At 34.6% G+C, this 13,962-nt stretch overlaps 1 protein-coding gene across 3 annotated transcripts in view; it reads left to right on the top strand.

Annotated features, from left to right (window-relative positions):
• The window catches only part of LOC145680348 (AP-5 complex subunit zeta-1-like), a 52,290-nt gene that overhangs the window by 5,672 nt on the left and 32,656 nt on the right, over window positions 1-13,962 (top strand). For all 3 annotated transcript variants that reach the window (XM_081750741.1, XM_081750740.1, XM_081750742.1), the window contains exons 2-7: window positions 829-1,185; window positions 4,095-4,333; window positions 5,179-5,396; window positions 8,703-8,877; window positions 11,579-11,841; window positions 13,617-13,816. In XM_081750741.1, the coding sequence (XP_081606867.1) occupies window positions 829-1,185; window positions 4,095-4,333; window positions 5,179-5,396; window positions 8,703-8,877; window positions 11,579-11,841; window positions 13,617-13,816 (1,452 nt within the window). The remainder of the gene's footprint in view (window positions 1-828; window positions 1,186-4,094; window positions 4,334-5,178; window positions 5,397-8,702; window positions 8,878-11,578; window positions 11,842-13,616; window positions 13,817-13,962) is intronic.

Below are 13,962 nucleotides of genomic sequence, written 5' to 3'. Positions count from 1 at the left end.
CACATCTCATATAGCCTCTGTGCTGAACGGGACGCTAAATTTCAAATCAACCAATCCATTTTACTATGCGTGCTTGAGCGGAGAAATTTGTTTCACAATACAGTGAGTAATGTAGGGGTCTTGAAGAACGAAGTGAGGTAAATACCACAGAGTGTTTGTCGGAGACACAGGGAACCGGCATTATTTGAAACCACTGATCCTAAAGATATCGTACACAAGTGCATATAAGGTGGTATTAAAGTGTTTATAGTGTATTCTGCAGTGATTCTGTTACAGGCTTACATGACAGTCACTCTTATGTACAGATGTACTGATTACATAAACGAGTTCCTCAACATTACTTTTCCTTTGAAGAGAGGTATATTTTTTTCCGCAAAGTTTACATTTTTGTTGTTGAAGTTCTATTGCTTGTAGTGAGTGAAACAAATTTAAAGGAGGCTAAAGAAAATGCAGAATCCTTATAATCACTGACTTAGTTTTAAACTTGTTGTCAAAAACCAAGGAGATACCTTGTACGAAGCTTACTATTTTCGTAATATAAACTTTTGCAAGTGAAACTTTACCCAAAAAACACTAAAATGGTTTCTTGTGACTTGTGTCATTCGGATAATGAAAGACAAAAACCACTAAGAAGTATTTGATAAAGCATAACTATATATTCTAGAATTAAAAAAAATAAAGTTACAGTGTAAGAGAATGTATAATAAAATTAAGATAGAGGAGTTTTAATCATTTATTTAATATAAGTGTTATGATTATGACTGATAGGCTTATGGACACCGAGGGCAACTCATGACTACGTAGAAATATTGACCTTTGTATTTGCAGGAGTTTGCCAAGTCAACATCTACAAGATTTATGGAATCAGGTAAACCTAAAGGGCCTTAAAGGAGACGAATTGAGGGAAATATTCATGTTTTATTTACACCATCAGTTGATTCCACCACCTCTTCAGAAATCATACGATACGCTTCTTGTAACGTATTCAGCGAAAAACACTTCAAAGAAAGTTAAACTTGTTATAACACAAGTCTTGGAAGAGATATGTCCCTTTCTGGAGGGGAATGTTATACAGACTGTTTCTTCTGGAGTGGACCAAAAACTAGTGATTGAGCTCCTTAATACTATACTTATATGTGGATTTGCGTCCAATATTAATGAAGACTGCATATCAAATATATCTAGGCAAGTATAAAAAGTATTGTTTAACTTTATAATAGGATGCATATTAATAATTAAAAATTGAAATAATAATACTCAAGTACCCAAATCTTGACGGTAAAAAGATAATACAAATTTCGAATTTAAAACTGTATGATGAAGAAGATTACAAAGGATTATCAAAACTTTGCGTCAATTTCCGTCAACATTTGGGTGCTACAGTTCTAAAATTTCACTTTTTAATTATAAAGAGTATTGTTAACATAGAGACAGTCATTAGTATAACAAAGTATATAATAGTTATTTATTGTTATTAAACAACAAAATGTTGTAATAGACATTGTTATGCATTTTACACTTATGATAAAATAATAGCACCGTATAAAAGAGAGCAAATACGAGGGGTGATCAGAATGTAAGGTTACAGCCTGCAGTGAAACGTGTATATAATTTCATACAACAAATACAGCCAACAGATATTACATGCATTAGGTTATCTTTCGAATAGTCTCAATATCGGCTGAGGCACTTGTAGCATCGTGGGATGAGTTTGAAGACTCCTTGTTGGTAAAAATCCTGTCCTTGCGTGTTCAGTCACAACTGCCAGTGAATTTCAGTCACGGTTACATGTTTAGCCCACAGACATCGAATAACTGAACGGACTTCTTCCGGAGACCAGTTTTCCAAACAAGTCGCCATTTGTGTTTACGTACAACTAGCGCCGTACGTAGCTGGTGGCTGAAACTTTGCAGAGTTGCCAACTTCATGTATTAAAATTACCTCACACGCCTCATTCCTCTATAACAGGCGAAACTTCAGTAATATCGGCTTTGTAACCTTAGTTTCTGATCCTCCCTCGTATTATTACGTACTTAATTTGGGCTTTGTACTTGCAGGAATTATTCCATAGTTATTATAACTATTGTTTAGTTTATTATGATTATTATACGGAAAGTATAACGTCGTTGGCTTCCCGCGAAACGTTTTAGTGACGTTTATGGGGAGTGCCCAGCTTGGTTACTCGTGGATCGCTGAGTGCAGTAGACGGTGGGTGCTGATTGGCTACCTTCTTACCATACCCCTAGTGACGAGCAGGTCCAAGCGCGGGAAGTCAACGACGTTATACCTTCTAGACTATAATTAGGTTAAATATACAGAGGCTTATCAGTTTATTGGAAACATTTTTTAAAAAAAATGCAACCGACCCAATTAATATGGCGTTGGACCACCTTTCGCCCTCAGAACACTCTGACACGGCGTGAAATGGAGTCATAAAGGAACTGAATGGTAGCAAGTGGAATATTACACCGTTTCTCTTGCAGTGGATCACTTAGTTTCGTGAAAGAGGATAGAGGCGGAAATCTGCACCGGATTCTGTCCCCAAAACGGACTACAAATGTTCAATTGTGTCCGCGTATTGGGTAGATCAGGGGAGGTATTCATCCTGAAGTTCCTCAAACTACATCGCAGCCGGTTATGTGAGTGGGTGTATTATCATTCTGGGGGATGGATTCATTGCCCGGAGACTACATCTGGACCACAAGATGCATATAGTTCCCTACAATGGCAACGTAGTCACGGACAGTGACGCGACTGGTAAGTGTCAGCACAAACACAAGAATATGGCGGCCTATAGCATCGTAGAGCTGCTGCTATGTCTCACAATTGACCACAGACACTGCAGTCCATACGTTTCTTTGGGTGTTCGTCACAGATAAACACGGCCATGGTTTGCAATAAGGTGAATTATGACGTATCTGACCATTTCACAGGTTTGCAGCCATCAGCAGTTTATATTGCACATTTGCAGCATTATTGGTGTCGTGCTAAAGCGTAATGCTCTCTTATCAGCGGTTCTGCCATGCAACACGACTCTTATGTCCATGTCACTATGGGAGTGAGAAACGGAACCTGTCACTGAAGATTTTCTTCCGATCCCTGCTCTTCGTCGATGTGGTTTTCCAGTGAGTTTTGTAGGCCATCATCAGCTCGGACACTGTCCCTCGTTACACACCCAAGACACCTGCCACTGGAATCGTGGTTCTTCGTTGTGATCGTAATTTCCTGCAAACACAGATATGCTACTCATTTTTTGTTGTCTCTCTCTGTACCTGTCTTTTTCTCTTTCTCTCTCGTTTTCCCAGCTATGTCGCAACGAGAACCGATTCATCCATACATATATTCTATCATAACCGAAGCTGGGAAACGGCGGATAAGAATATAAGTACCGTAAAATATAAAAATAAGTATATAACTTAATTGGACGTGAACAATAAGCTAAAAATTGATTTTGTAAACAAATAAAATTCTGTTTATAATGTATAACACATATAATAAGACTCAATGCGAATTAAACTACATGCAAAATAGCGCAAAATTTCTATTTTTGATTTCTACGACGAATGTCTACATAAGATTGGGAGATAAATGGAACTTCGCCATGGTTATTGTATTTAAAGGCTTCATCCTAGGATTCAGGAGAAAACATATTCCGATAATGATCAATCGAAAGTTTTGAACATGACACTTTCATTTATGAAGCAAGAACAGCAACCATTTACTTACGCCTGCTCGATGATATTCGTAGAGGACTGAACGTATCATTAGTTTGGTTAGCGTACTCGCCTTCGGCACAGGAGACCCGAGTTCGATTCCCAGCGGGGGATTATGTGGTTCGGATCCCACGTCAAACTGTAGGTCCATGTCTCATATAGGCGTGGTATCTAAAACGGACTCTAAAATTCCAATCTATTCAAAGGATCACTGGTTGCTGTGGTGTTAAGCATCCATTCTATAAATGAAAGACCCAGAGTGGATTCTATATTAGTCTATCTAATAGTTATTCAGTCTTTCTGTTTTCTTCAATTTATAAACTTTTCTTCTTGTTTAATACATTCAGTAATTAACTTGTATAATCATTCATGATTTTTCAGCTATGTTCTTAGTTCAAAATTGGCTCCAGATGAACACTTGAAAGCTGTTACGTTTCTTACCGAAGTGGTTTCCAGAAAACCGTCGAAAAGTCTTATTTTGAAATTAACTCATTATTTGACTTCATCATTGAGAGCAAATCAGCCGAATGTTCGGGGTCAGAAAATACAACGAAGTGGAAGCAAAGGAACGGAAGTGGACGGAACTCCAGCTGGCGATTTTTTCACTGTTTTGAGCTTAGGTAGCAAAATGAATAAATTAATTTTATATTTAAAAGAGCAAATATTATATATAAATGTTATAAAGTAAAGTAAATGATAATAAGAGAATTTGTGTAATGAGAATATGAAAGGAAACGGGAGGACTGCGAGAACACCCGCGGACACGACTTTGTCCATTACAAACTCATTTTATGTAGCATAAAACCAGGAACCTCTAGCAGCGGAGGTGAGCGCTGTATCATTAAGCTACCGTGCCTATCTTTGAATATAATAGACAGTGTAAAGGTGTATATTAGAATAGCAAAGCATATTTGAAACAGTAGACATTCTTATTTTTCCTCTCTATCATTTAGAAAACATAAATCATGTTTCTCGTGAGTTAATATAAATAAACATGTTGTGAACAGGTTGTATCCTCTCCCAAGCCCTGCAGATTGTACAAGGTTTCACTTAAGTGAGAAAGTGTTTAAGTCACTTTTTCTTATGTAAAATTATTTACAGTTCTACAAGAGTTTGAGTTATTTTAACTGTTATGGTTAGAAGTGTGTTGTATGTATATGCCACGAGTCAGAAGTGAAAAGGAGAGGAAAGCATAATATTAGATTTTGTAGTTTATGTTGAAAGATTGTAACAAGTTATATTTAAAATAAAGAAATAGTTAACTCACCTCTCTACCAGAAGCTTTATGTTCTTATTCGTAGATAGGATTGTAGTAAAGACGTATATTTTAATATTTTGAAGACTATCTTAAAGGCTTAATAAGTCAAAACATTCTAGAAGACATTTTTTAAAAAAAATGGTAGGTGTTAATTTTCTGAAACATTAATATCCAGTATTGTCAAGTTATTATTTTATAATATTCCAGTGAACAAATATAGTAACGAACAACTCGTGAGTACGTATACTTTTTCTGTCATGAGAAAGTGGCTTAATATGTTGGATACTCTTGAGCAAAATAGAACCAATCAGCTAGAGCCAGAATTTGATGTATGCTTCGATTCGTTGAGAGAGTATTGTGTTCGTGTTGTAGACCAGTGTTTCAGGACTGCTCAGGATAGGCAGGATGCCGAACTTCAGAAGGTGGTATGTAACATTTAGTAATGAAATAACATTTTTAGGTTAATCTAGCTTTAAACTTTAGTTCGCTCTTTTTAACTACTTGAGGAATAAATAAAATAAATAAACAATGATTTATTTACGAGCTTTTGGTTAACAAATAAAGGGTAAGGGAAAAAAACAAGGAATGTCCATGTGTGTGCTTTGCCCTATCTGTTGACGACTCTTGGTACTATTTGACTGTATATGTCATGCATGCATAGATATAGGAATGTCCAAGGAAAGGGGCAAAAGATTTGACTAACCCTATCCACCTTGTACACGTTTTTCAATATTAAAACGTCGTTTTCTCGAATTGTGACATTCCTTTTTTCCCCTTACCCTTCAAGTGAGAAAATATTTTTAAGTTATAAATATGCATATACCTTGGTAGGAGTGATAAATTAACTAAAGATTTAATAGGCAAGAAAATTATTAGTCTTCCTACCTGAAGTATACAGTGAAGCATATTTTCGCAGCGATTTCAGAGTATACTGCTTACTCCTTCATCAGTACAAATGATGAAGTCACACTGTTAAATAGATGACATGGTGAAGAAATGTTTCATCTAAGTAACCTTGTTATTTGTAGGAAATCCATCTTTAAAAATTGTTTCTATGCTCATTTCGCCCGTCAAATTTTATGGTAAATAACATACAGACATATACTTCTCATGTGTACTTAAACACAGTAGATTCACAGTAGTAGTTTTGAAAAAATGAAATGAAATATTTCAGTTTTACGTCCCACATTTACGCCATGTAGGCTAAAGGAGACGGTGATGATAAGAAAAAAATGAAATGGTGGAATGAGAAAACGGGAAAACTTCGAGAAAACCGACGCACACGATGTTTGACCATCACAAAGTTCACTTGGGGCGAGTTGGGATCAAACCAAGGACCCCAGGCACTAGAGTTGAATGCTCTACCACTGAGCCACCGCGGCCCTCAATAACAGTTTTGAGTTCCACGAAAAATAAATTATATTCTAATAACTAGAAAACTGTTATACAAGTTAGATAGAAACATTCAGAGTAAATTTTTAGTGAAAGGTGATCAGGCTACCACAACAAAATTAATGATATTGTAACAACTACCTCAATTTTCTTAGAACGTGAACTGACATAATACCAACTTATATGTGGTAAATGTACAAGTTTTAGGACTTCTTTGAGTCCTTTTTCTAGTATAGGGCAACAGAACATTTCAAGGTGTTAACTTAATTTTGTCCGGTCAGCAGCAAGCTTGCTTGAGTTCATGACCTTCCAGAGACTCAAACTATTGAGGATAACAATCGCATAAAAAGGCGAGGAGGGTTGGGTGCAAAGTAGTTCAGATTTTTGTTATATATAAAATATACCCTATAGCATCTGTTATTAATTATTAGCATAAGATAATTTGTATGTTTCTTGGTTGTTAATTGCTGCGCACCAAAATTCGTAATAGATTGTAGATATAGATAATGTCTAAAAATTTACACAAATGAATTCGTTGAATGAAACACTTTCCATTCTTGAAGGTTGGGAAGAGCATACAAATAATTTTAAAAGATTGGTTTACTACAAATAGTGTTCACGATTAGCTAGATGAAAAATTTTTTCATCATGTCATTTGTTTAGCAACAAGACTTCACCATTTGCATTACTACAAGGAATGAACAATACTCCGAAACGGTCCACCAAAAATGTACTTCACTGGATGCTTCAGGTAAGAGGACTGATCGTTCTAATACTTAATATAGATTTCCTTGTTTCTTCTGGCAGCTAGCTAAAGATTTATCCATAGCTTTGTTAGTATGTTACTGTGCTTACAAAATTTCACTGCGAATCGGAAGTAATTTTGAAATATAAAATTGTTTTTCTCTGCTTACAAGATACAGACTATGTAGTAGATTATTAGAAACATATTGTATTTGTAGTTAATACAAGAATTATTTTTGTCTATACGTAAACAGTCTTTCCTCCTTTCTTAAATTTTTATAGCTCCTCATATGATCTCACTGTTCTCTGACTTTTTTTTTTTCGGTAACATCGAAAAGTTGCTAAACCGGGAGTACAGTAAAGGTTCTGCCGTTCCAGTGGAACCCTTCTGAGAAAAACGCGAATAACCTCACTTCTGAAAATAATAAGATTGCTTCGTGGAAGAATGTGTTGCACGGTTCACTAATAAGTGTTATCACTAATTTTTTAATCTTTATTTTTCCTATAACACTGAAAGCGTATGGATGAATTACAAAACTTCATGATACGAGGTAAGACTTGTTGATATTTGAGTTACGTATCCTATAGCATTTATCAGGAAATATACTTATTCATAATAAATCTTGGAAGCTGAAAGCGAGAAAGCAGTACGATTCTACAGGAGTGAAAATAAGAAGTGACATAACAGATAAAATTCCTCAATGTGGCTCCTTACACATTAAAAAAGAAATCGTACTTCTGTTTTAGTCACTTTTTTTAAAAAAAAACATAATATATGAAATAAAAATCTTTTAACTTTTACGTCCCACTTTTATGCCGGTGATGATGAGAAATGAATGAAATGGTGGAGTAAAGAAGTGGGAGGAAACGGGAGAACCCCGGGAAAACCCACGCACATGGTGTTTGTCCACCACAAAGCTCACTTGGCGCGAGCTGGATCGAACCAAGGACCCCATGCACCAGAGGTAAACACTCTACCACTGAGTCACCGCGGCCCCAAATTGTAATATAGTTGGAGTGAGCAAGTAACTCTATGTCCAGCACGGGATTGAAAAATGATAAATGTATTTTCTGTTCGTTGTAAAACAAAATTAATACTTATGTCAGACAATATACTAATACTCCCAGGAGATTTAACTGTTATTTTACTTGTGATCATGCTTTCTAAAACTACTTTGTACTTCATAGTTTTCGGCTCTCCCGTCCTGTCTTGTTCATGAAGAATAAGCAAACAATAAAAACGATAGAAAACCTCGAGAAAAATAAAAAGGAACGAACTTTCCGGAGTTATAGTTATAACAACTAAAACAAGATGCTCTTCGCACTACTTTACCTCGGCAAGTCCGTTCTTTTTTTTTTTTTCTTTCTTTCTTTTTCCTGAGATTTTTATAGGTTTTTCACCTGTTTCTATCCTCCGTAAACATGGCTGTAAAGTAGAGCCCAAAGTTAGGAAACACAAAGTATTTTCAAGAATCACAACTGCAAATAAATAAAATACTTGTGTACTCAATATCGTAAATAAATTTCTTTTAAAACCTCTCTTGTGTTCCTTACGTGTATTTACGTCAGTAAAATTCATATTTCCAACGTTTCAGGTTCTGTGCGAAGTGATTGACCTTTTGAACAAGATTGTTCAGCTATCAAAAGCACAGGGAGCACAGTGCTTACAAATTGTGAAGCGGATTCAGAGCTACATTATGCAAAGGTTTAAGTCAGACTATCATGATGTTTCAATATTCGTTCGAGTACTCAAGTTCTTTGTATATTTTGGTGAGTAATTCAGTGATTGAAAGATTGATTCAGTTCGAGTTTCTAATGTCTTTATAAATGATCTCAGTGCTCTTTTCGAGAAAGTCGAACTTTTGTGTGTGTGTGTAAGTAAGTAAATAAATAAATAAAGTAAAGTAAAGTAAAGTAAAGTAAAGTAAAGTAAAATAAAGTAAATTAAAGTAAAGTAAAGTAAATTAAAGTAAATTAAAGTAAAGTAAAGTAAATTAAAGTAAAGTAAATTAAAGTAAAGTAAATTAAAGTAAAGTAAATTAAAGTAAAGTAAAGTAAAGTAAAGTAAAGTAAAGTAAATTAAAGTAAAGTAAATTAAAGTAAATTAAAGTATAGTAAATTAAAGTAAAGTAAATTAAAGTAAAGTAAATTAAAGTAAAGTAAATTAAAGTAAAGTAAAGTAAAGTAAATTAAAATAAAGTAAATTAAAGTAAAGTAAAGTAAATTAAAGTAAAGTAAATTAAAGTAAAGTAAATTAAAGTAAAGTAAAGTACAGTAAAGTAAATTAAAGTAAAGTAAAGTAAATTAAAGTAAAGTAAATTAAAGTAAATTAAAGTAAAGTAAATTAAAGTAAAGTAAATTAAAGTAAAGTAAAGTAAAGTAAAGTAAAGTAAAGTACGTTCGTTCGTTTCTTCATAGATGGCAGACCGATCGCAAACGCGTTAACAGGATTGTTTAGTATGTTCCTTACATATGTTCGAACCCTCCAGCACGGTTAACTCATTTTTTAAAAGTTTGTGGGGTGACTAGTTGTTGCATAACACTGCCCAATTCTTATGCGTAATTTTCGAGAAAATCAATAAAAACAAAATATTATCGCGCTAAAAATTTGGCTTTCGTTGCCAATATTAATTGATATTTTTATTTTAATGGCACAAATTGTTATTGATTTAATTCAGTTTTAAGTAGCAGATTGTATGTATTGTTTTTGGTCTTTTCCTAACGATGACATACATACTCCTAACAGTAATACTTATATTCCTAACGGTGACAGTGACAAACACTCCTATCAGTGACACACATACTCCTAACAGTGACATTCATACTCTTATAGTACTTTTGTTTTATCTTTGCGCACTTCTTGCTAGTGAACTTGGTTGGCTTTTAAAGTATTTTCTGCTAGCACTCACTTGAATGTTTCAATCCAATAGACGTTTTATTGGCTTTATCATGTACATGATGTTAGTTGTCAGCCAATTCATCAAATGAGCTGGCGGGTATCTGGTTATTTGGCGCGTTATTTGGCGGGTATCTGAAGTGCTTAGTTTCCACACGCGAACAAGTGTGTTGCAGTGGTTTCTGAGTAGTGTGGCGTTTTGCTGTGTTTCCTAGTTATTTTAACTCTCAATTTAACCGTGGCGTGGCAACAACGCGTTGCAGACAAATCCATCCTTTAGATGGGAAGCGTGCCAAGAAAAAACAAACGTACTCTAACGGTGACAGACATTGCTAACAGTGACACACATACTCTAACGGTGACATTCATACTCGTAACGGTGACAAACGCTCCTATCAGTGGCGCACATACTCCTAAGAGTGACACAATAATGCTAATAGTGGCAAACACTCCTAACAGTGACACACATACTCCTAACAGTGAAACAATACTCCTAACGGTGTCAAACACTGCTAACGGTGACATCACTCCTCACAGTAACAGAATACTCCTAACGATGAAAAACACTCCTAAAGTGACACACACACATACTCCTATCGGTGACATGCAACTCCTAAGAGTGACGCAACAATCCTAATAGTGTCACACATACTCCTAACGGTGACAAGCACTCGTAACAGTGACACAATACTCCTAACGGTAAACACTCCTATCAGTGGCGCACATACTCCTAACGGTGACAAACACTCCTATCAGTGGCGCACATACTCCTAACGGTGACAAACACTCCTATCAGTGGCGTACATACTCCTAACGGTGACATACCCACTCCTAACAGTGAAACAATACTCCTAACGGTATCAAACATTCCTAACGGTGACATCACTTCCAACAGTAATAGAATACTCCTAACGATGAAAACACTCCTAACAGTGACACACACATACTCCTATCGGTGACATGCAGCTCCTAACAGTGACACAACAATCCTAATAGTGACACACATACTCCTAACGGTGACAAGCACTCCTAACAGTGACACAATACTCCTAACGGTAAACACTCCTATCAGTGGCGCACATACTTCTAACGGTGACATACCTACTCCTAACCGTGATATACACTCCTAACAGTGACACACATACTTCTAACGGTAACACGCAACTCCTAACAGTGACACAACAATCCTAATAGTGACACACATACTCCTAACGGTGACAAGCACTCCTAACAGTGACACAATACTCCTAACGGTAACAAACACTCCTAACCGTAACACACATACTCCGAACAGTGACGACCGTAATACTTGCAATGACCACTACGAACTGTTTACCGCTTATATATGAAATGACCCGGAGAGAGAAACTGACTACGACCATTCCATTGTAAATTACACTCTAAATGCGACATTCTATCGTTTCTGTCAATACATATTTACTATATGAGCTCGTAGGTTTTTAATGATATAATGATAAAGGGTCACATCTTAACATCTCGTATCTTCTTAAGAAAGTCTTGGTTTAAATTCCTGCTTATAAACTTGATATTACATTTCTTTTTCATGAACTATAGGAGAGTCAACTGGTTATTCGTCGCAGCACTTTTGTGAAGAGTTCTTTGGTGACATCATGTACCGTAGTTATTCATCGCAAATGGCTGCATTTGAAGTCACCACATTCATTGTTGATAATATTGATCGGCTCTCAGCCTATCATTCAGCCATTGGAAGATATTTTCCAAATTTACTGAAATTGATAGCAAATCATCCGTCTGTATTAGTTGAAGAATTTCTAGATATCATTCCAGCAATGGTTACAAAGCAAACAGCATTAGAGGTAAGTGCTAAGTATAACAGGATTTACCTAGAATGTATAAGCTCACATCTTTTTTCATTCTTCGTATATTGGTTTGACGGCTTCGATCATCATCCATCATGATAATGCATTGTTGTTGTTGTTGTTGTTGTTATTATTATTATTATTATTATTAATAATAATAATAATAATAATCATCTTTATTTCAGTGCCGCGAAAAGCTTGTTGAAAAAAATACGTACAGCGCATTGTATCAGAACACCACATTACGATGCAATAATAATACTACCCATAATAGTAATAATAATAAATAAAACAGTAAAAAGAGGAGCACTAATATAAAACACAATGCAGATAAAACTCAATTAAGCAGAAATAATTCATTGTCAACGTTGTAAAAATTGTCAAGCTCTCTATTTATCTAAAATAACGTAAACCTACGAACAGCAGTCTTAAAATTACATTTTAGCTGAATGTTTCTAAATGTTATTGCTTAAAAACTGTCAGTCAGACCGCATAAAATTTTCAGTTTCTTAATACAGTAAGTCTAAATTTATGTACTTATAAAATCTGTCAATCTTTTTAAAATTTCATTTTTTTCCAAGTCAGAGGAACTAAGATTGTGCTATTTTCTTATGCTATGAGTTGATACTTTAAAACCCATTTTTCGTAAACAATATTCACTAATATATACATTATCTAGTATTTTTTTGCATGCATGCTTTTGTCAAAAACGTTTCTTCTATTCGTATGACTTTCCAAACCTCAATAATTATTCCAATATTCATAGCTATGTGAATAGTTGCTCATTTTCAGCTTAAATATAGCAGTCAAATAAAACATTTTTGCACAGATTCTATCTTGTTTGTCAAAGTTTTAAAAACGCTGTTCCATATTACCGAATTAAATTCTAGTTTTGGTATTACAAGTAATTTATATAAATATGCATACGTTTTATCTCTTTCAAATACAGTTCATTGTTTAAAAATAAAACCTACTATCCTTCTAGCACCTTGTACAATACAATTTATGTGGTAAAAAAACTTTAACTGACCGTCAAATGTAATACCTAGATGTGTACTGACATAATATTGAGTTTTATTGGTGTATGTTATTAATTTTGTTTTTTGCCATTCATTTTTAAAAAAAATTGTTTCTACACCACATGTTTACTGTATTTAAGTCTTGTTGTAAATAATAATAATAATACACAAAAGCTGCATCACAATGAACAAATAGTGGTTGAAATGTTTTTGTTGAACTTTAGTTTTCAGATCATTAATATTTCTTGTCAGGTACAGTCAGTTTTGTGCGATTTTTAAGTTATTCCATGGGCCTCAACTGCTCAGATAGCTATCACGTGATGCAGGGTTTAAGGTGGATGTTTCTAGTCTTAAGATTTTGGCGAAAATGTGATTGGTTTTTAAAGCATTTGTACTGCTTGTTGTTAAAAATGGAATTGTTGACAAATCTGAAATTTTCGAGCATAAAAGTAATTGTCATGTTGTACTAATTTTTAACTTCAAGCGAAAATTTTAGGAATGTTTCACGATCCGTATGTAGACTGTAGAATCCCTTTCAATATCAAACGACGGTTTTACCTAACTTTTGTAAAGATATATATATATATATATATATATATATATATATATATATATATATATATATATATATATAGCGTGGCTTAAAGCTTTATCATAATAGACTATAAGTAGATGCACTGCATTGACTTTAAAAGATTGGATCCTAGTTAGTTGTGTAATCTTAATAAGATATTGTTCTTTTTATTTTTCTAGGTATTTCACAGTTTATTAGATCTGCCAGTACTTTCTGCTACGTTAATTCTGCACCAGGCTCCTGCTTTCTTCCGATCTGAAAGCACTGGATCAACAGTACCGTGGTTACCATTGTTGGAATCCATCAGAAATGCTCCCTACAAATCAATGTTTACTTTTATGATCAGGATAGAGGGTGGTCGTGGAGATACTATCAACAAGTAAGAAATAAGACGCGATATTTGATCCTGCGCAGTATCTATAAGTTATAGATACCTGCTTTTTATAATTTTATCATTAATTATTGCGCATAGCAGAAGTGCTTCAAGATGTAATTCAATGCTTGTTTGTTTCTGAATGCAAACTA

This window comes from Thermobia domestica, chromosome 3 (assembly GCF_964235325.1).
Source record: "Thermobia domestica chromosome 3, izTheDome1.hap1.1, whole genome shotgun sequence".
Classification (NCBI taxonomy): Eukaryota; Metazoa; Arthropoda; class Insecta; order Zygentoma; family Lepismatidae; genus Thermobia; species Thermobia domestica.
This window is presented reverse-complemented; position numbering and strand designations above follow the sequence as displayed.